Source organism: Triplophysa rosa, linkage group LG24 (assembly GCF_024868665.1).
Source record: "Triplophysa rosa linkage group LG24, Trosa_1v2, whole genome shotgun sequence".
In the NCBI taxonomy this organism is placed as follows: Eukaryota; Metazoa; Chordata; class Actinopteri; order Cypriniformes; family Nemacheilidae; genus Triplophysa; species Triplophysa rosa.
In genome coordinates, this window is record NC_079913.1 from 13,252,391 (window position 1) to 13,273,820 (window position 21,430).

At 37.3% G+C, this 21,430-nt stretch overlaps 1 protein-coding gene across 2 annotated transcripts in view; it reads right to left on the bottom strand.

Annotated features, from left to right (window-relative positions):
* Window positions 1-21,430, bottom strand: part of fgd6 (FYVE, RhoGEF and PH domain containing 6) — a 49,952-nt gene that overhangs the window by 7,104 nt on the left and 21,418 nt on the right. The window contains exons 1-15 of one of the 2 annotated variants that reach the window (XM_057324260.1): window positions 19,213-19,460; window positions 15,346-17,374; window positions 7,469-7,571; window positions 6,167-6,234; window positions 6,017-6,047; window positions 4,585-4,736; window positions 4,336-4,492; window positions 3,230-3,317; window positions 2,557-2,607; window positions 2,212-2,270; window positions 2,064-2,135; window positions 1,897-1,965; window positions 1,034-1,117; window positions 864-943; window positions 546-645 (exon numbers count right to left, since the gene is read on the bottom strand). In XM_057324260.1, coding sequence (XP_057180243.1) covers window positions 546-645; window positions 864-943; window positions 1,034-1,117; window positions 1,897-1,965; window positions 2,064-2,135; window positions 2,212-2,270; window positions 2,557-2,607; window positions 3,230-3,317; window positions 4,336-4,492; window positions 4,585-4,736; window positions 6,017-6,047; window positions 6,167-6,234; window positions 7,469-7,571; window positions 15,346-17,374; window positions 19,213-19,222 — 3,153 coding nt within the window. In that variant the 5' untranslated portion in view covers window positions 19,223-19,460. Of the gene's footprint in view, window positions 1-545; window positions 646-863; window positions 944-1,033; window positions 1,118-1,896; window positions 1,966-2,063; window positions 2,136-2,211; window positions 2,271-2,556; window positions 2,608-3,229; window positions 3,318-4,335; window positions 4,493-4,584; window positions 4,737-6,016; window positions 6,048-6,166; window positions 6,235-7,468; window positions 7,572-15,345; window positions 17,375-19,212; window positions 19,461-21,430 lie in introns of those variants that run through there. The other variant, XM_057324261.1, reaches the window with a different exon arrangement.

Below are 21,430 nucleotides of genomic sequence, written 5' to 3' on the forward strand. Positions count from 1 at the left end.
TATTTGGGTGTATTTTTATTTTTAAATAGTTTGAATGCCAGACAATTCACTTATCTTTTTTCTGTACCGCTTGTCAGTTTTGTTGACATAGTGTTGTATACTTTTTATGTAATTTACATACTTTAGTCTACTTATATTGTTAAAGGCTAGGTTGGCTGTTGAATAGCAAAAGTATATTATTGATGAATTGTTTGTGAATATTTTATGCCCACCCACATAAAAATACTGTAGTATACTCTAGTAACATTCCTAGATACTACAGTGTTAAACTTCACTACAGTAAATATTATACTACTGTTTTTACTCCAGCTTATCTATTTATTATAGTATCGAATATAGTAAATATACTATTTACACAATTTACTACAATTCTATATTAAATACTATAGTATATTTCATGTAGGTATGTTGTTGAGCCACATGAATGTATGAACAGGCCTTAAAACATTACAAGGATTGTCACACAAACACACACGACTCAGATAAAACACCAAATACACGTGTACAGAAAATAAAAACTAAAATCAGCACCCTTCGACACGCACCTCTTGGCTTCGACTTGAGAAGAAGGAAATCTTCTTTCTGGTGTAGTCATCTATTGCTTTAGCGATGGCTTCCAGCCACTCATCTCTCTCTGTGGCTGAACTGCAAACCAGTTATTAACAAACAGTATTTATTTCAGTTAGATTTACCAGAGCTTATTTCAGACCCAGTGATTGGAGAACTATTATCATTTATACTGACTCATTCCACTACCATAAATAATTACTTAAACAACTACACTTTTAAGCAGAATTTTTCTCAAATTAAAATCTAAAGACATCAATGATATTTGAATTCATATGCAAGCATGTGTTTCTTACTTGGCAGACAGTATGAAGGAACGTTCCACACTCTCGATGTTTAATTCATTCTGATAGGCCTCTTGACTGGGCTTGCTCACCTATTAATAGTTCATTTTCATAAAAATAATAATACTTTTTTTTATTTTCTTCTGTGTGTGTGTGTGTTTAGAAAGTGATGGATATCTGACCTTCATTCCCGCCAAAGAGAGCATGCTGTTGACTTTATACTGGCCAGACTGGACTGGTGTCGTGTATAGCAGAATGTCATTAAACTGTTGAGAGAAAGGTGAAATTTACTGACTGTCCACAGCAAACTGCAACACCACCCACAGTTTCCTGTCATATGCAGTAATATCCTGTATTGTAAATGACCAGGTTAGGCAAAAAACAGAACTTTTGCCTCTTTTTCAATACATGAATGTAAATTTGAGGGGGACCCAGCACACAGAGGTGTGGTTTCCCGAACAAGGTTTAAGCCTTGTCCAAGACTAAAATTTATGTTTGAGCTGTCTTAACTGGCATAGTTTAAAATACATCAGTGCATACAAGAAGCATACCAGTAATGTGTTTTTTTGTAAAGCATGTTTATAAAAACTACTTAAATGTCCTAATTTAACTATGGCCTAGTCCTGGCTTAATTCTAATCCGTGTCCTACTCCAAAAAGTTTAATGAAGACATTTTAATAGACAGAAATGTAACGTTTGTGGTATGCGTCACTCACGCTGAATAATAAAACGTTTGAACTTACCCCAGTTACATACATTTAATTCTAATTTAATTATATTTCCTTATGTTTACAAACGAGTTACAATTCAGCATCTTGTTTGTTTGCTAAAGTTCAGTTTAACATCAGGAGATATTTTGGAATACTCTGTACTAATTCATAAGGTCTTTAAACATTATAATTACTTTATTTTATAATCAGACAGTAGTAAAAAACACAAACCTCAAGCAACAGAAATATAATAAATACATGAATGTATGATCATTTATTTATTATTATTATTAACACTGTAACATATCTGACCACTCCCAAAATTGGTTTCTTACCAGAAAGAACATTCTGGGCTGCATAACTTTTCTGGATAGTTTCATCAGGGTGCCCTCCTTTAAGAAAACCTGCATATAAAACACAAAAACCCAACAAAATTTAGTTTACCAACACAGAACCTGCAAGCTCAGAAGCACTGAATCATGGGTAATGTGGTCTTCCTTACCCTGCCAGGCTGAACTATTTCATGATGGCCGTTGAGACTGTACTGAACCTGCATCAGCTTCTCAAAATTATCCTGAATAAATAAGATGTGTGTTAAAAGTCATTCATATTCATTATAGCCTATAGGTGTGACTGTGTATTGGTTATACCCCTTGTTTCATTATGTCGTTTGCGTGATTTGCCACTTCCTTCACCACACTGAGAGCAGCTGGGTAAATCAAAACAAAGGTAAAGACATTAAAATATTCCAAAGTTTGAGCTTTTCTCATCATCATTTTTGTCCTGAACAGAGCCCCATAGAAGCGACTCTGACTATACTAAGAAATCCCAACATCAATGCTTAAAACGGCAACATTTTACGACTCACTATGATTTATGGTGTATTGACCTAGCAGTAACGTGATCTAAAGTATCAACACAACATTGTGAGAAACAGAAATTAAAAATATAGATATGTGATTGATTCACGTTCAGGCAAAATAATGCGTTCTCACTTTGTGTATCTTTGTAATCGGACGAATCCTCAGGGAGGTTCTTCAAATAATCTGAAACAAGAATTTTAGAATTAGAAAAACAACAAGAGATTGTATTTTCTGAATTATATTGACTGTTGGTTTTCTGGATTGTTTAAATCAACCCATACCACATAGCAAGCCAGTATAGCTCAAAAACACACATATCAACATAAGCGATTATACAAACCGATAACTCAGTCACTTTACCGCCTTTGACTCTTAAAGGGACAGTGATGAAAATTCGGTCATCATTTACTCACCATCTTGTCATTTCAAACCTGTATGACTTTCTTTCTTCTGCAGAACACAAAAGAAGATATTTTGAAGAATGTCGGTAACCGAACAATGGCGCTACCCATTCACTTCTATTGTATGGACACAAAACCAATGAATGAACAACATTCCAGTTAACAACATTCTTCAAAATATCTTCTTTTATGTTCTGCCGAAGAAACAAAGTAGGTGACAAGAGGGTGAGTAAATGATGACAGAATTTTTATTTTTGGGTGAACTATCCCTTTAAGCATGTTCCTAAACTGAATTTTTGTTAACAACTCTAAAAGGGCTTTGTGTGTTGTATTGTCATTTAAGCTAAAACCAAGTGTAATGAAAACTAAAATGTGTCATCATCTGTTGTGTGATGTGTGTGTACCTGTGAGCAGGAGCTGGTATTGAGGTATCCGCTGCACTGGCTTCAACAGGTAATGCTTCAAAGCTAGATGGGCACAGCGAGGGCTCATCTAAGAAAGAAGGGGTGAAAATAAAATCACATCCACTGCTTACTGTAATTATTTACAAAATTACAAAATCAGCTTCCACTTCCGAAGCATGTACACTCAGTTACACTCAGTAACGCTTTTGATCCATACTAACGTTGATACATTTATTTTTATAGTAAGACTTTACAATATGGTTTTTTTTGTAAACATTAGTTATAGCATTTATTGATCGTTTTAATATTAGTTAAAAATCTAACCGTTCACTGTTCATTCGTGTTAGTTGTGCATTAAATAATGTTAACAGATACAATGTTTTAAACATGTAAATTGTTAAGTTAATGTTAATTTTTTAAGTAAAAAAAGGGGGCAGTTGTGGCCTAATGGTTAGAGAGTCGGACTCGTGACCAGAAGGTTGCCGGTTGGATTCTCAGGGCCGGTGGGTAATGACTGAGGTGCCCTTGAGCAAGGCACCTTACCCCTACTTGCTCCCCGGGTGCTGCAGTGATAGCTGCCCACTGCTCCGGGTGTACGTGTGTTCACAAATGCTGTGCGTGTGTTCACTACTCTCTGGATGGGTTAAATGCAGAGGTCACATTTCGGGTATGGGTCACCATACCTGACAAATAGGTCACTTTCACTTTCATATGCTGGTTTGTTCTGAAACCTTGTATCTCCAGATTTAGTCATTTTTACTTTTTTGGCATAAATCATTATTATTAGTCATTCTTTATGTTTGTCACTGGGGTTTGCAAGTATGTAACCAATAAAAAGTATTATAAAGTGCTTTGACCACACAGTGTTTAATCATTTACAAAGTGCTGTGTTTTTCCATTTCTTGAAAAACTGTGAATTTGGACATCCAAGGTTTTGGAAGGACAGCAACGAAATGACATTGACACTATTGTTCATTGTTCATTCATACTAACTAGTTCACTAATGCTAACAAATGGAGCCTTAATGTAAAGTGTCACCACTTAACTGTCACCACCACTTTACTGTTGTGAACTATTTCTGTTGAATTTCTCTCACACACACACACCTCAAACTGACGCACAATGCTGGCAAAAGGAGGGTTTTTGCGACACTGTTCATCCAACAGAGCCACGTTCCGGTCAAACTCTCGTATGTAAGTGGAGTACATCTTTAGGTATGGACCCTTCTGAACAAAAATATCAGCCAATCTCTGATGATCCGACCTGCAGGAGTCACCAGAAGAGAGTTCAGTACTGAGCATTTAATGTAGATGCACATGCATACGTTTGTTTGTATATGTAAGTGTATGTGGTACCAGTGGGCTACTCTCTCCTCCAGCTCCTTCAGTAGATCTTTATTCAGCTCATAAAGTTGGGGAAGATAGTACAAGATCTGATTCAACACTTTCTCCTCCACAAGGGGCTTCCCGCTCGCACGAGTCGCTTTGGCAACCGCATCCCGAAAATCCTGATACAATAAAAGTCCAGTGTACAGCAGCAATATAAAGTCAGTGAAAAACCACACGCTGAACTACCATCTCCAAATTATAACATAAGTCATGTGAAAAAACAATATATAACACTAAGATATTGATTCTACGTTACACAGTGAAAAGATACAAGAAACATGAAATACACACAAACAGTGCCAGTAATAGTAATACATTTTGTCTCTTTATGGCAATAATTTAATGACTTTTAAGCAAGTGCTATTAAAGGGATAGTTTACTGCCATAGAAGGGAAAATAAGTACTATGGAAGTCAATGGGGGATGAGATCTGACATTCTTCCAAATATCTTCCCGTGTGTTCAGCAGAACAAAGAAATGTATACAGGTTTGGAATAATCTGAGGGCGAGTAATTGATGACAGAATTGTCGTTTTTGGTATAAAGTATCCCTTTAAACTATACTAATACTGCTAAGCTACACGCCAAGAACCAACACTCAACAAAATATTTCCAAAAACAGACAACTGAAGCACACAGTGACAGCACAGTCCATCAACAGATTTAACAGGAAGTAGAGAACATTCTCACACAAAACACGTGTTCAGGACAGCTGTTCGAGGTCACGGCCAAACCAGTGGGTTATAGGGGGCGGGTGCAATTTTTTTTCCAAAAACTCTCTCCGTCCACCGATCTTCCTTCTTTTACCGCAGTCTCTCCGGATACTGTCTTCCTCTCGTTCTTGCTCCGTCATCTCTTTCCTCCCTGTTTATTTTCACCTCTCTGTACTTAATCTGTATGTCTCCCTGTTCTTGATTTGTTATGTATGGATAAGTTCATTAGTTGTATTACAACCTAGTTGCCTAGTAATGTTAAAGGGATAGTTCAACATGACAACTTCTGTCATTATTTACACGCAGTCTTGTCATTTGAATCCTGTATGACTTTCTTCTGCAGAAAGCAAAAGGAGATACTTAAAAAAAAAAAAGTTGTTGGTCCCCATTGACTTGCATTGGCTTTGTGTCCATACAATAGAAGTCAATGGGACCAACGGTTTTTGGTCACCGTTTTTCAAAATATCGTCTTTTGTGTTTTTCAGGAGAAAGTAAATTGCACAGGTTTAAAATGACAACAGGGTGAGTAAATGACGAAAGAATTTTCATTTTGATGTGTATTGCCATCTGACATTCTACATGGACGGCCAAAATAAAAATACAGTATCTAAGCGCATTCATGAGAAATCAAAACACAGAAACCGCTCAATGTAAACAAACACTGAAGTCAGTGTAAACAGTAACTTACGATGTGAAGTAACTTTAGAACATCCACAAATCTGCAAAGACACACACACACAATTACTACATCTAAACACATTAAAACAGCACAAATAAACCAATATTATAGTAAAAAACAATAAACACAACAATCACTTATGTCACATTCTGAACTTACACTTTCTCTGAGCTCATGATCTCCATTGCGATGTGGACCACCTTGTTCCTCTTTGATCTCTCTATCTCCTACAGAAACCACACATTAAAATGAGTTTATTTTACTTTATATAACTAATGGTTTTATAAAGTGCAAATAACTTACACAGTTGTTGCATCCAACCATGATTATTGACAACAACAGCTCATATCAAAATTAAACGCTCTCTCTCTTCCATGGCTTGTGTGTGTGTTGGTTGTTTTAGGTTTGTGAGAGGCTGCTGTCTTTATTTGGATCAGGGGTCTGTCTCAACACAAGGACGAAGTTTGAGTGAAAGGACCCCCTGTTCCTAAACTTGGGGTGTTGCTGGGGGTCTCTCAGGATTATCTCGAGATAAAGCGTCTGCTCCAATCTGATACGTCCATAAGTGCCCAGAGACATGGTTTCAAAATGAACACGCGGATGTGATCATGGGTAAAATCAACAAAAAGCCAGACCTTTATTTAAAAATCAATAACTATGGGTTGCTCTTTTGAGTTTTCCTCTTCTTTCTTTAGGTTATTTTATACCCTTTAAAATGTCTTAAACACGTTTGATTGGTTTTCTCACAACTTTCTTTTAACATTTATTACGGAGTTCTATTTATTACTGCTTATTACACGGCTCGTTGGAATGCTTGATTCTGATTGGCCAATCGCGACATTTGCTGGTTCGTTATTCCCAGATAACAACCTCTCAAAACACACGGTAACCCAGATGCGGCAAATCATTTTGACAGGTTTTTTTTGACAAATTAAATATAAATATGTCTTTAATTACATATATCAAATTATATTTACAAACGATTAAATCAAATTGCCTGTTCGTGACATCTGAACGACGTTTCTTACCTTAAAACGGCTTTTCCTCACGGAAGGTCAACATTCGGTAAACATGAGCTAATAAAATATTTCAAATTCACATTTCATGTACAGCTTTTTTTCATGTGGCAAGTAGCCGTGCAATAAGCGGGATAATGTACTGTACAAGCAGCCGGCTGTTATCGCGAAATAAGCCCCTTCAGTGTGATACAAGACCCTCACTTTTGCGTATTTCTGAAGTAACAACCGGCTGCCTGTACACTATCCCTAACTAATCTGTAGCTCAGCGGTTAGAGCATGGCGCTAGCAACGCCAAGGTCATGGGTTCAATCCCACGCAGATTGCACACACTCTGATATAAATGTATAGTATAATGCAATGTAAGTCGCTTTGGATAGAAGCATCTGCCAAATGCGTAAATGTTGTATTGTTTTATCTGTGCATCTGTGTAAAAATACTTTACCTCTTTGTCTTTTGATTGGCTCAGGTCTTCTTTGCTGGAGTTGGAGCTGTTATCATCTTCATCATTAGAGCTCAATCCATCCTCTGAGAGATCACCGCTTAATCTTTAAAACAATTAGTCACACTTTTATGCAATCAAATGTATTTTCTTGGAACTGCATAATCATCGGAAAAGACGTTACAAACCTTTCAGACTCTTATTACAGGTCTCTTTGGAATACTTGATTCTGATTGGTCTGCCACAAAATTTACAAGTATGTTATTCCCAGATAACAACCGCCTAAAACTAATAATACATTACTGCGAGTCATTGTGGCCTTTGGCACACAAAGAAATGTAATATACATTGTCGCCTTTGCGAATTATTAGGTTCTATCTTACATTTTTGTCAAAATTGTCCAAAAAAAAAATTTCACATTCTTATTCTGCGACAACTTATTTACATTATGCAATGTTTTTTCTTTGGGTATATTTTTCTTTTTCTAGAAAACAATATTAAGGAAACCTATTAAGAATACCATTTAATATGTTTAATAAGATTACTATTTTATATTACTTACGCATACTATTTGCATGTTTTGTTGATTCCATTGCCACTATACAGTATACAGTTCATTGTAAAAGTCACCAATTCACGCTTACTAGCTACAATTTTGTTTTCTTGTGCAAATTTAACCTTACATTTCTAAAAATGAAGCTGTCCTCTAGTTATAACTGGCATGGGATGCCTCTGAAATGCTAAGATATAAAACATAAAAAGGGTTTATGTGGCAACAACTGTACAATGTCGTTATAGACGCTTTCAAAGCAACAACATAAGCAAACGTTACTGCGCATGCGCGTGTCCGTGGACTGCCCTTAACTTCCTGTACACATTCGCAAATAATAGAGTACCTGTCCTGTAGATTATTTCTGATAACAAGCAAAAGAAACCGAGAAGATCTGTTACTTGGCTATACTTGCCTCTCCAATATCTTGAATTTAGACTGCAATACCAAGCTCAACCGCTAGATGTCAATGTCCCATACGGTTACTGTAACACCGCGTCTACACCGGACTCGCGCCATGTCCGGTGTGGACAAATTTTAAAATTATAATGGGTTCTAATTCGTTCTATTGTCTCTTGTCACGTCGCATTGCGCCGCATCCGGCGTAGACACGGTGTTATTGCGACAAAACTACAGAACCCATTAAAAAAAATGTATTTAATAAAATGAACATACAACAAAATTAAACAAATCTTCATTTAATACAATTATTAAACTATAAAATAATAATATAAATGAATATTAACATAAATTAAATTAAATATAAATTGATATATTATTAGACACTAGCCAAACACAAACCGGAAGTTAACTGCAGTCCAGGTGCGCGCGTCCGATGAAACGGTCTATAGAGCTGCATTTAAGATGAAGAATATTTGCATTTGATGCTTCAGTTATCATATTTTGTTTTTAAAAAACCTAAAAAATAATGTACAAGTCACATTTGTATGGTGTTTCTAGCCTTTTGATGTTAGAGAGCCCCTGGGTACTGTAAACTGCAAAAAGAGCAGCACAAACTTTTATAAACTTTCTACTTTTCCGTTCTACAGAAACAAAATCATACAGGTTTGGACCAACATGAGCGTTAGTATTTTTGTGAACCATTCCTTTAACACACAGTAGCAAACAACACAAAGTTGTCCGTTCTGAATGAGTGAAAAGCAAGCTCTCATGCAGACTCATGCATACACACTCTTGCTGCCCTCTACTCTGGTTCCCTCGCTCTCATTCTTTCTCCGGCAGCAGGAGGACAGAGCTGCTCTTGTTTACAGCTTATATAAACTCACTCTGCAGAGAGACGCCACACACACGCATCCATACACAAACCCATGAGAGCCTCTCTTACACACAGATATGCAGACAAGAGTTTTGAGTGTCTATCATTCCACAAGATTAATTTAAGTGTTATTTAAAAAATGGATTGAACTTTATCACACTATTTACAGCACTCAAGTTTAAAGGCTGGCAGATAAATGACTGATTTAGCCTTGATATTGTATATAATTATTATGACAACTCTAAGCCAAATTAAATATTTGACATTACAATAAAATTTGGCATTCGGTATTTTTAAGTCTATATATTTTTTTGCTCTATTCAAAAATATTTTTAAAAATTTATGAAATCCAAAAATATCCCTAAATAGATTTTGTCAGATGTGTTAAGGACACACACACTAGTTGGTTTCATTCCAAGTGCTTGTGTCTGACTCCCATTAACCAATAGAGCACAGCAACCAACCCTATTTAAATCACATTTAAAGAGACAGTGCCTGTGTTTAGAATGAAATACCAGCATACAGCTTATCTCTCAATTTCTCATGATTTTTTTTACATAAATCACGACAACCTTCATGTTTGTCTTTGGGTTTTGAAAATATTTAAAGTGACAGTTCACCCAATAATGAAACTTCTGTCATCATTTATTCACCCTCTTTCCATTTCAAACCTGTATGACTGTCTTATTTTGAAGAATGGTGGTAACCGAACAACAGCGGCACCCATTGACTTCTATTGTACGGTCACAAAACCAACGCAAGTCAATGGGTACCACCGTTGTTCGGTTACCACCATTCGTCAAAATATCTTCTTTTGTGTTCTGCAGACGAAAGAAAGTCATACAGGTTTGAAATGACAAGAGGGTGAGTAAACGATGACATCATTTTTATTTTGGGGTGATCTATCCCTTTAACCAATGAAAAATATTGAAAAGCTCTTGTCAACTTTGACAACACAGTATTTACTTAATGAAATTGAATTTAGTGTTTTTTTTTCATTTCCTGTAAGGTTTTTGAGATACGAGCTCACTATAGAGATCACTATATTTTTATGCATTAGGCAGACTTTTTTCCACAATTTTTCCAAAATATTGTCAAATACTGTTCACACATGATGACTGTATTATCTTTTGTCACATGACCACATTATAGACGTGTTTTATTCAGAGAGTGGTGTCATAAATCTGCCAAATAAAAACAGCTATTCTGCTTTTTTAAACCAATTACAATAAGTGTCTAAACTCTTGGCAATCAGATCACATAATAAGTCACGAAAGAGATGAAAGAGAAGGTAACTACTTTAATTTCATTCGTCACTATGGGAATAGTGGGAATGGACCACATTGCATTGTGGGACACTGTATGTCAAGCATCCAGTTTTATCCTGCACATTTTGTCCAATGTCATAACGGCATCCCATGTATCCATACAGAAATTGTACGGTAGTGTGTCAATTCCAAAAACAGCCAGTCCCATTGAGTCACATAGAACTGTTTAACAGTCATTAATAATAAATTAATAATGAGTTCAAAAAATGAGATCAAAGACAATACATCAGCTATGCTTGTTGGTAACAAGTCCCTGAAAACTCACACACTTGATTCAACAGCTTGCACATCTGGGTCCCAACTACAAATTCGGCAAAATGCTGTTACTTTTAACCAAGCATTAAAGGGATAGTTCACCCAAAAATGAAAATTCTGTCATCATTTACTCACCCTCATGTATGGAAGTATTTCAATGCCATTAGTCTTTGAAGCAAAAAAGCATGATGAATTACCACTAATCAAAAATAAATCTGTTGCATTACTATGGAAGTATTTCAATGCCATTAGTCTTTGAAGCAAAAAAGCATGTTGAATTACCACTAATCAAAAATAAATCTGTTGCATTACCAGTGCTTGCATTTTTAGAGTCTGCAATTCAATATGGTTGTATATTTAAGATGTGAATATTTCAAATTGAAACATTTCACGCACAATTTCACCGTTAAAAAGTTCAATAATCAAAATTCGCCTTTTAAATTTCACTTAAAAAATTCAACTTGTTTTAGAATACAACCTTTAATTTTCGACAGACAATTTTCAGTCCATATTATTTCGGTTTAAAAATTTGCTTCCACAAATTCAATGGTTCAAATTCGGCTTGAAATTCAAAGTTTCACATCCGGGAATCCCAGGAGGATCAAATAAATTCACTTAATCGAGCAGATGAGTGGACTGTGCTGCAAACATATAAAAAGTATCTGCATTTCTTGCTTTGGTCTTCGTCAGAAGCGACTTGCACCACCTGCTGGTGAAGCGGTCAGGCAGCAGGTAGAGATCATGCATTGGCGGAATCGACGCTCTATTGCTTCTCCTGGGAATCCCGGATGTGAAACTTTGAATTTCAAGCCGAATTTGAACCACTGAATTTGTGGAAGCGAATTTTTAAACCGAAATAATATGGACTGAAAATTGTCTGTCAAAAATTAAAGCTTGTATTTTATAACAAGTTGAATTTTTTAAATGAAATTTAAAAGGTGAATTTTGATTATTGAATTTTTAAACGGTGAAACTGTGTGTTTCAAATTTTTACATTTGAAAAAATCACAGCTTAAATATGCAACCATGTTGAATTGCAGAACCTTAAAATACGAGCACTGTTAATACAATGCTTTTTTTCAGTAAGTGCTATTCAGCACGTCTTTTTGCTTCAAACACATTTGTCTCTATTTTACTTCCATACTCATGTTATTTCATACCTGTAAAGATTACTTTGTTCTGATGAACACAGAGAAAGATATTTGTAAGAATGTCAGCAATTTTCAGTTTGGGGACATCATTGACTACCATAGTAGGAAAAATGAAATGGTAATCAAAAGTGCCCCGGAACTGTTTGTTTTCCTAAATTCTTCAAAATTCTGTGTTCAAAAGACAAAAAAAACAATACAATATACAAAAACAAATTCTACTAGTCGATGATGTCCCCGAACTGAAAATTGCTAACAATCTTCCAAACAGCTTTCTTTGTGTTCAACAGAACAAAGACATTCATACAGGTTTGAAACAACCTGAGGGTGAGTAAATGATGACAGAATTTTCATTTTCGGGTGAACTATCCCTTTAAGGTCCAATCAATGACCAAACTAATGTGTGCCAGAGGTCAACAATGTGTTTAGCAAAATTCTTGAGTAAAACCCAAATTCATTTATTTTCGGTAAGTGAGACTGGGTAGTAAAAAAATCAAGTGCACAGTACAGACTTGTAACCCCAGTACTTTCTGAAACTATCCCAGGATGCATTTCATAAACCTGGTTGTGAGAATGAGTCCATTCTGTGCTAAGAGTGTTCTGTGCTACACTATAGCAAAAGAAACTGATATGCAGTAGTTGCCAAAATTGATGTCCAAATATATTCATAAAGATGTAATAAAATTGTTTGTTGTGTAAAAAGCAAGGCTTTTTGAGTCAAAGCACAGAAGAATGGCTATAATGTTACAATTAAATATCAACAAACATTAACAAAAAAGATCAAATGTGATAACATTTGTTTATATTACAATAAAACCCACATTCCCCGATAATGCTGTACTTTGCCTTTTGCCAAATAACAATATTACTATTAATAAATATCTTAAAATGTAGTGTTTTGTCCATTTCGTACAAAACACCTTATATTTTTATGATTTAATTTAACCTAAAGAAAATACGGTACAAATGCCCTCCTCAAGACATAACTTTTGGCCACTGTATAAGAGTTAGTTAGCTGGTCACTACATAATTCCTAGTTTAGTTTGTCTCATATCATATTTACAATGATTTTACTTTCATTATAAAATGTGTAGTTTTTTATGTGGCGTGAACAGCAAAGTTAAAACACTTAGACTTAGAGATCTGAACACACTCCAGGGTTAAGTCTGAGCAATAGTGACGCTTGCTTTAGTAAACACTACGAATGATACAATAATGGTCTTTTAGTAGATGTATACATATTGTAGTGTGTTCCCACCAGACGCGAATGAAGCATTGAGCGCGAGTGATTTACATGTTAAGTCAATGCAAAGACGCGATAGACCTCCTTGCGGTGCGATTCGCGCAAAATGAGCGTTTCGGGCGTTTGACGCGTGATTTGCGCGAGTTGAAAAATCTGAACTTTGGCGAAAATGAGCGCCGCGTTAACCAATCAGGAGCTTGCTCTAGTAGTGACGTGCAGCGTCTGTGCACGAAGGCAGCCCAGAGAAACAGATAAGCAGCGCAAATGAAGTCTATTTGAATTATAAACAGAGAGCATCTTTGCAATAACTAATCACATATTTAAAAACTACAATACTAATTTCTCGCTAGAAATGCAATCAGAAGTTGTTGAAAGTGAAAATGAAACTTGCATTTATACAAAACTATGCTCCAACGGGCGTTTCGGCCGCCATTTTATTTTTTCGAGCTTGCGTCTGTTGTGAATTTCACGCGCGAATGAAGCGAGTAAACTCAAAATGTTCAAGCGTCCAACTACGCGCGAATAGCGCGATTTATTCGCGCAAACCGCGTCTGGTGTGAACACCCAGTTAGGCAATATGGTTGCTATAATGGAATCCACATGCTAACTGATGATAAAAATGAAACATCATGAGCTGTGATGTTTCATAATGATGTTTTACAGGATATTTACATCAGAATCATGTTTTACTGTCATGACAAAAAATTTGCTAGTGTGTTGTAAATATTATAATGACAAAGTATGACTGTGAGGCAGAAGATCTGAGATTATAATTCTGAGAATGAGAAAAGTGTGTGGGAGAGAGAGAGGTTATTTTCCAGTGGCTCAGCTCTCTTCTCGTCAGACATTTCCGGCTCTGGCCACTGAAAATAACCCACAAGAAAACATCCCAACCTGGACTCAAAGAGTAGACTGTAACCCTCACGCACACACATACTTACACGACCACACACACCAAACTACCAAAACTACTCTACTAGTAAAAAAAACATTTGCTGCTCAGCAGGTTTAAATGTTGACGTTTGTTCCCACGCATTGGCACCTGATGTGGTAATCTGCTGTGTTTGTCATTTTTAATAGTGATGTGTTAATAAATCACGAGTGCTGATAATGATGAACAGATGCAAAGTTGGCAACAATGCAGCATGTTATGTGATCTTGGGGTTTTGGAATGTAATGTTTTAAGTTTGTATTGCAATGATGTGTTGTGAAGTAATCATAGAAAGCATAGAGAGAATATAGACCACTATGGAAGACATCACCAACACTGGAAGATGTAATAAAACAAAATGTTAAACAAATATCTTGATGTCATTATATATGTAAGCAAAAAAATAATATTAAATAAAAAACTGAAACTGGACCAGTGTTTACATGTCAGTAAATTCAAATCTCATTGTTCTTCACTTGTCCTGTGATTAGATGTAATGCATTTAGTCACAAAACACATACGAACCAATGAGATTTGAAGTTATCGATGTGTAGCGCTTGTTTTGGTTTAAATGTCTTTAAATAAGGTGAAAAAACAATTAATCAAATCATTTTTGGAAACACTAAAAATGGGTCCCAGACCCAAACAAACACCACATAAGGGTTAAACTAAGGGTTAATTACAACCAAATTTTCATTTTTCCGTGAACTATTTTGATAAATTACTCTATTGGTACAATTTGTTTTGCACAACAATTATGCAAAATTCACTAAACGTTTTTGAAAACATAAAATGCTCATTGTTAATTGACAAAAAATGCTGCACAATTCATACAACAAACTTGAAATCATCAAAAATCTTCTGATAACAAGACCAAAATATTGGCTAATGGCTATATACAGTATTCAAGTCTGACCAATATATCAGCATATCACTTAATAAAATAAAAGGCTTTTTGATCAGGCATTATAAACAGCTGCCCCTGTAAGTCTGAGAAGGTTTATGTTTTGATGGCATGAATAGTGGCACGAAACTCGATTGCTAACATGACTCTGAAGACCCAAGATAACACTTTTTGTTACTATACACATGATGCTATCAACAACATCAGGCTAAAAAAACAGTCATAGCATGCATACACAAACTGACCTGTTGATCTCACACGGTTCCTGAACCTCGTACACGCTTGCATCGACGTCCTGGTTGGAATAGACCCAGGGCAAATTCATGTACTCTGGAATCTCTGCATATAATGGGAGATTCTCGTATTCCACCCCACAATCCCCTTCACTATCACCCTGAACAGCTTCCTCATTGCCAGGGGCGACCTGGTTAGTGGGCGTGTCACTATGGTTCTCCGCATCCCTATGGTTCTCCGCATCAGCACGAGTGCAATCCAGGGACTGTCCACTGCGAAGCAATTTCGGAAGCAAGCGTGCACAAACGCGCAGCTCTATAAGTTTTCGCAGGCTACGCCGCCCTTGTTCGGAGCGCACCAACTGTTCGGAAGTGTCTGCCCGCTGAAGATCTGCTGAGGAAAACGATTTTGCCCTTTGTTTGATTGTTGATACAGATTTTACACCTTCAGCCTGTGGTTGGCTGTTACTGCGTGATGGTTGGTTCCTGCTGAAGAGAGGGATGCTAGGCAGGGCGACCCGCCACGACGGTTTCTCCTGAGGAGGCGCGGGAAGTTCTTTGAATACGGGAGGGCTGGAGTTAGGAAGTGGAGGGGGCGTGTCCGTTTGAGAAGGCGTGTTTTGCTTCCGCAACACAGACGATGCGGGAAGGCTGTTTCTCTGGGGTTTTTTGGGCGTGACCTTTGGTGACCTCTCATCTCCGTTAAAAATCTTGGTAATTGCCATCGAAACTTGTTGTCCACAGCTAAGTTTAATCTGTTTAGGAAGACTTCGGGTTATTGGGTATCGGGCAAAATCTCCATATGCTTCATCATCTTCATCGTTGTTCTGCAACTCCTCATCTTCTTCTTTATCCACAGAACCGTGAGAGTCAGAGTGGCAGTGAAAAAGCAGGCTGTCCACTGACGAAGAGGTCTTATATGAGGAATCACCTGTGTGTGGGAGGGATTTCTGTCTAGGGGGAGGGGCTGGAGGCTGTGACTCCTCCTCAGCAGATTTATTGACTAAAGTTAGAGTTGCGCCATTTGTTGGAACAGAATAGTGAACAGAGTTGATTTGAGGAGGCGTGTCTTTAGTCTGTGCAACATGAGAAGAGTGTATTTTGTGCAAAGGATCTGTGCTGCGTGAACACTCAGTGTTTTCTGTGTTCTCTTTAGAGAAATGTGAATTTAGGGGTGGGTCCATGTGGGTGTGACAGGTTGTTGAAGTGCTTTGTGGATTTTCTAAAACCGTGTCCAATTGAATGTGTTCAGAAGTTTCTGTTGGGGTATCTGTTTGAGACTCCACAGGTTCAGTCTCCACAATATTTTGCCTATATAAAGCTCTACGGGAACGTCGTGGGTGGGGTACAGGGAGCGGTTTGCTGGGTGGAGCTGGAACTCCAACACTTTCACTAGTGCAAAAGTCAACAACAAAAATCCCAGTTTGTTTTGACTCTAAAGACTCGTCCTGTTCCTGTAGGGGTTGTGCATGGCTGTGTTTTGGGACCTGAGGTGTTTGTAACTGTGCACACGCCAGATTCTTCACTAGCGTGGGAGTGTGTGTTTCTTCCTGTGTCTCTGTGGAAGTGTGGGAGTCTGTGGGAGCTTGGATTTGTACTTCGGATAGGTCAGCCTGTTCTCGCGTGTCATGACACAGCTGTTCTTTTGGGTTTTCATCCTCTTTGAAAACCCCTAACTCTGGTGTTCCACTTATTTCCTTAGATCCCTCTAATCTGCTGTCGCCTGGGAGATGACCCTGAGGGCAGGGAGGTATAATGTAATGTGACAGGTGTGAGTGGAGTAAAGCGGGACCCCCGTTTTTGGAGACAGGGGGATGCTGTGTCTTGCATGGATCTTGTCTTAGCTGGGGCGGTTTTTGAGGAACCACGGGGTTGACTTTAGGCAAGCATGGTTTGGGAGCAACAGCAGGTTTTCCTCTCTTGAGCAAGGACGGTGAGGGCGAAGGCTGGAGGATCTCAGGTTTTGGGGCAATAGGGGGAGGGGATGGTTTTTGAGGATGACCCAGCTTGGGTTTGGGGGCAACCGGTGGTTTCTTCATTCCTAGATAAATTCACACAGAGAGAAAAGGAATACATGAATTGCATAAATAAACATGGAATATTACATAACATGGTGGTAATGGCAATAAAGCTACTCTGACTGTCTAACTTAGACTGACTTTCATTGACTACTGAACCAAGCAATACTATATATGAACATCATAACCAGTTTTATACGCTTCCCTGACTTTATGATCATGCAAGATCCTTGTGCATCGGACAAAATCCCATTACATGGCACTCCCAGGACATGAGGCAGAAGATGGCATGGCAATGCAAAAATGTATGTTTGTACCAACGCACAATTAATATATTGGAATTAATCTATTAATCGTTTTTAGATGTTATAACTATTTTTGGGTACAGTTTCTGTTTCCTCCATTTTCAGACTGAATGTATTTTTCATTTTACAATGCAATTAAACGCTGAATAGTGATTTGTGAAACTTTAAAGCACAATTTTAGGGGTACAGAGTGAAAAAATCATGTAATATTGAAAACAAATGAAGGAGTAGATTTGTGTTAAGAAGATGCTTTATAATATATCTCAAAAATCAGTGTAAAGTCATGGAAAGATTACTGTAAAATCCATATTACAATTTCAAACCAGATCCCTAATGCCTAGTGAAAATTAACCATGGTTTTACTACAGAACCCAGACAAATAATGGTATTTGTAGTAAAATTATAGTAACTAAACTTTTATCATGGTTTCACTACAGTGACCGTAGTTAAACCATAATATCTGTTTAATATCTAATAGTAATACAAATGCAAATCTACAAAAAAACGCGGTCAATACACTTTTACTGTAATAAAAACATTTGGATGACATAATAATTACCACTGTAGATTTGAGAATAGTTTGGTTATTCTGCAGTGGTAGAATTTTTTTGTTTCTACGTTTGTGTAACAAAAAAACAGGCAGTAAGAGAATTGTATTAAACAAATTTATTTAGAAAATATATTATATAAAACTTCGGCATGGTTGCTGATGCTCCAGAGGAAACGTGGTCTTCCCATTCTAAGGATCGGATTGTTTCTAAGGGAAGCAATCCAAGACTTATCCCGGAGGAGCCCACCACCCGGACCGGACCGAGTTGTTACCCTCTCCTCTGACCCGGATCTCGTGCGGGTCGTTATCACTAAACAGAGCTCACGAACTCTCGCGAACGCGCAGGAATCCTGCGTTTACATGGACACGCGAGACGGAGTCATCAGGCGGATGTGTAGCGAGCAATACAGTTCCTTACAGCCGTGGAAAGAAAATCACGGGACTTTTCTTTATTCCCTCAGCTACCTTCCCTCACAATGTCGAATCTGACCAAAGAGCACGAAGAAAAAAGTAAAGTCGTGCCAAAATGGCTGTTGGTGCGAGTTTAGCGAAAGAACGATACGGAAAATAAAGCAAAGTTTAAACAAAAGGATGAAATCGAAGCAAAACGTCCCGTGCGCTCCATGTAACTAACGTTAGGTGGAAAACCACGAAATTCACGCTGCTGACATTATCCAGATTTGCGTTTCGAGAAGAAAATGTCATGAAACAACGTGAAAAATCTAAACAAACACAACATCTTTCGTTAACTTCTTCATTCATGAATTTCTTGTCGCGCTTGTTGTGAAGAATTCGTCCCGTTAGCACAATATTAGCTTCTAACTAACGTTAACAGAAGAACATTGAGAGGCTGCTGCTGTTGCTAACTTACTTGAATAAAGTTGCAACACTTGGAAAACCGCTTGATTTTGCAACCTTTTACCATAAATGCACTAAACATCTAACGCCCCTATCTGGACGTGTTGTTCAAAGAAGTAGCAAATGTTTATTCATCCAGGAAACTAACCTGTACTCATGATCCCCAAACGACTCACTTTACTCCATGAATGAGCTACATTCAGCACAGTTCCTTTAGATTAGGCTCTTTTCTTCTAGCAAGAGCCATTGCACTCCAGAGAAACAAAGACAACTCGCTGTCTTGGTGCGGTCATCCAAAGTCTTTGTATTTCTACAAATTTAGAATGAGATGCATGCTTTCTGTACTTTTGCCACCGCTTTTGTAAACCTGGAACGGCGAAGTCCACTGAATCCAGATTTTCCCATAAAGTCTACCCAAATCGACCGATAGAGGCGCTCACGCCAGGGAATAACCTCACTGCACTGCCGTTGTAGGGTCCGAATCATTCTACAGAGCGGATTCTTTTATTTAACCAAATAAAATACTGAATACAAAATTCTATATTAAATACTAGGGATGCACCGATACCATTTTTTAAAGTCACCATGAAATCAAACAGGAAAATTCGAAGTGTTTTACACAGTGTTGCAGTGATTCTTATAAATTATTTATCCGTGCACACCATTGTTTTTTTTTTCAATTCATCTGCACAATCAAAAACGTCAAGCTCCTCTCCCCCTCTCGTCAGCAACAAAAAAGAGGTAGTACTAATATACTAACTGTCCAATGGCCAGGCATTTTTAGATACACCTCACGATACGGAAAAGAGGTCAATCGCAATTTCCGTTTCATGGTGACTTTAAAGACAGAGTACGAGTACCGATATTTTTTCTGGTACTCGCCGATACCAATGCCTGTACCGATGCCTGTACCTTTTCACAACATAGTGAGACTAATGAAAATAGAATAGCTTCATAATTACATTCAACTCCACCTTAAACACATTATGAAAAAATAAACAATTTTATGCGCTTTTCACAAACTTTCAAAGCAAATTCCATAACAAATTTCTGTCAGTTATGTCACATGAGGTATCGGTGCATTTGTACGAGTACGACTACATGAGCTTAGTATCGGGCCCGATACCGATAGTGATGTCGGTGCATCCCTATTAAATACTAGAGATGTTCCAACCCTTTTCCCCTTCCCGATTCCGATACCTGGGCTCAGGGTATCGGCCGATACCGAGTACTGATCCGATACCTGGATGTGTATCTTTATACAGCTGTATATACTACTAGCCCTGTATGAACTGATAGAATTGTTTTACGGTGTGCTTCAGACTTATCCCTTAATAAAACATGTACAAATACATAGGCTTCAGTAAACTAGAGTATTATTATATTATATTAGAGTAATATTTATTTTTCTTAATTTGCTGTTTTATTGGCTGGTTGGTCCACTCTCAAATAGTGCCAAACAGCAGACATACTGCTAGCACGTTTTCATTTCTTCGTTGCTCTAAAACAGTGGTTGCTTTTGACGACACAGTACAACTTCCTGTGTTTGCATTCTGAGCAGCGAAGAAGTGATTTCCCATTTGCAGCGTTAAGCAAAGCAGGCGCGCATAACTAGATCCTGTTTAAGAAAATGGTATAGGATCGGTACATGGATTCAAGTACTCGCCGATACCAGAATTTGATGTGGTATTGGTGGCATTTCCGATACTAGTATCGGAACAACCCTATTAAATACACAACTGTCAGCACATTTACAGAGTAGAAAGTATAATACTTGTCTTGAATATACAAGTACCGAAAAAACTCTTCAAAAAATGTATTTTGACTCTCTATTGTGTTTATGTTGCATAATTAATAGTCCCTTCTTCAAGCTCATTTAGTGTATTGCAACGATTGCAACTTACAAATATTTTTGTGATTTACTTCGACCGATTAATTAAAAGGAACCGATTCATATGAACGATTCGTTTGGAGCACCACTACACTACACTACACTACACCCACTTGAATGAAACATTAGACATTAATAATCTGATTTTTGCAGTATAAGGCATACAGAATGTATTCATTTATTATTATTTCTAATTTGTGCACATTGTTTGAGGTGTGGTGATGTATACAGTAAATAAATTAAATATAAAAATAAATATAAAAGAATGGGCTATATTATTATAGCCACTAGCAGACAGATAACCAAACACAGACAGGAAGTAACTTTGGGCCAGGTTAAAAAAAGGTTGTCTGAATTTTTTTGCATTACACCTAAATATTTCTCTATTACAAAACAAACCAATAACGTATTTTTTATATAATTCACATTAAGAATTAAGAAATACAGTTAACCGGTTCAGCACTACAGTAACCTG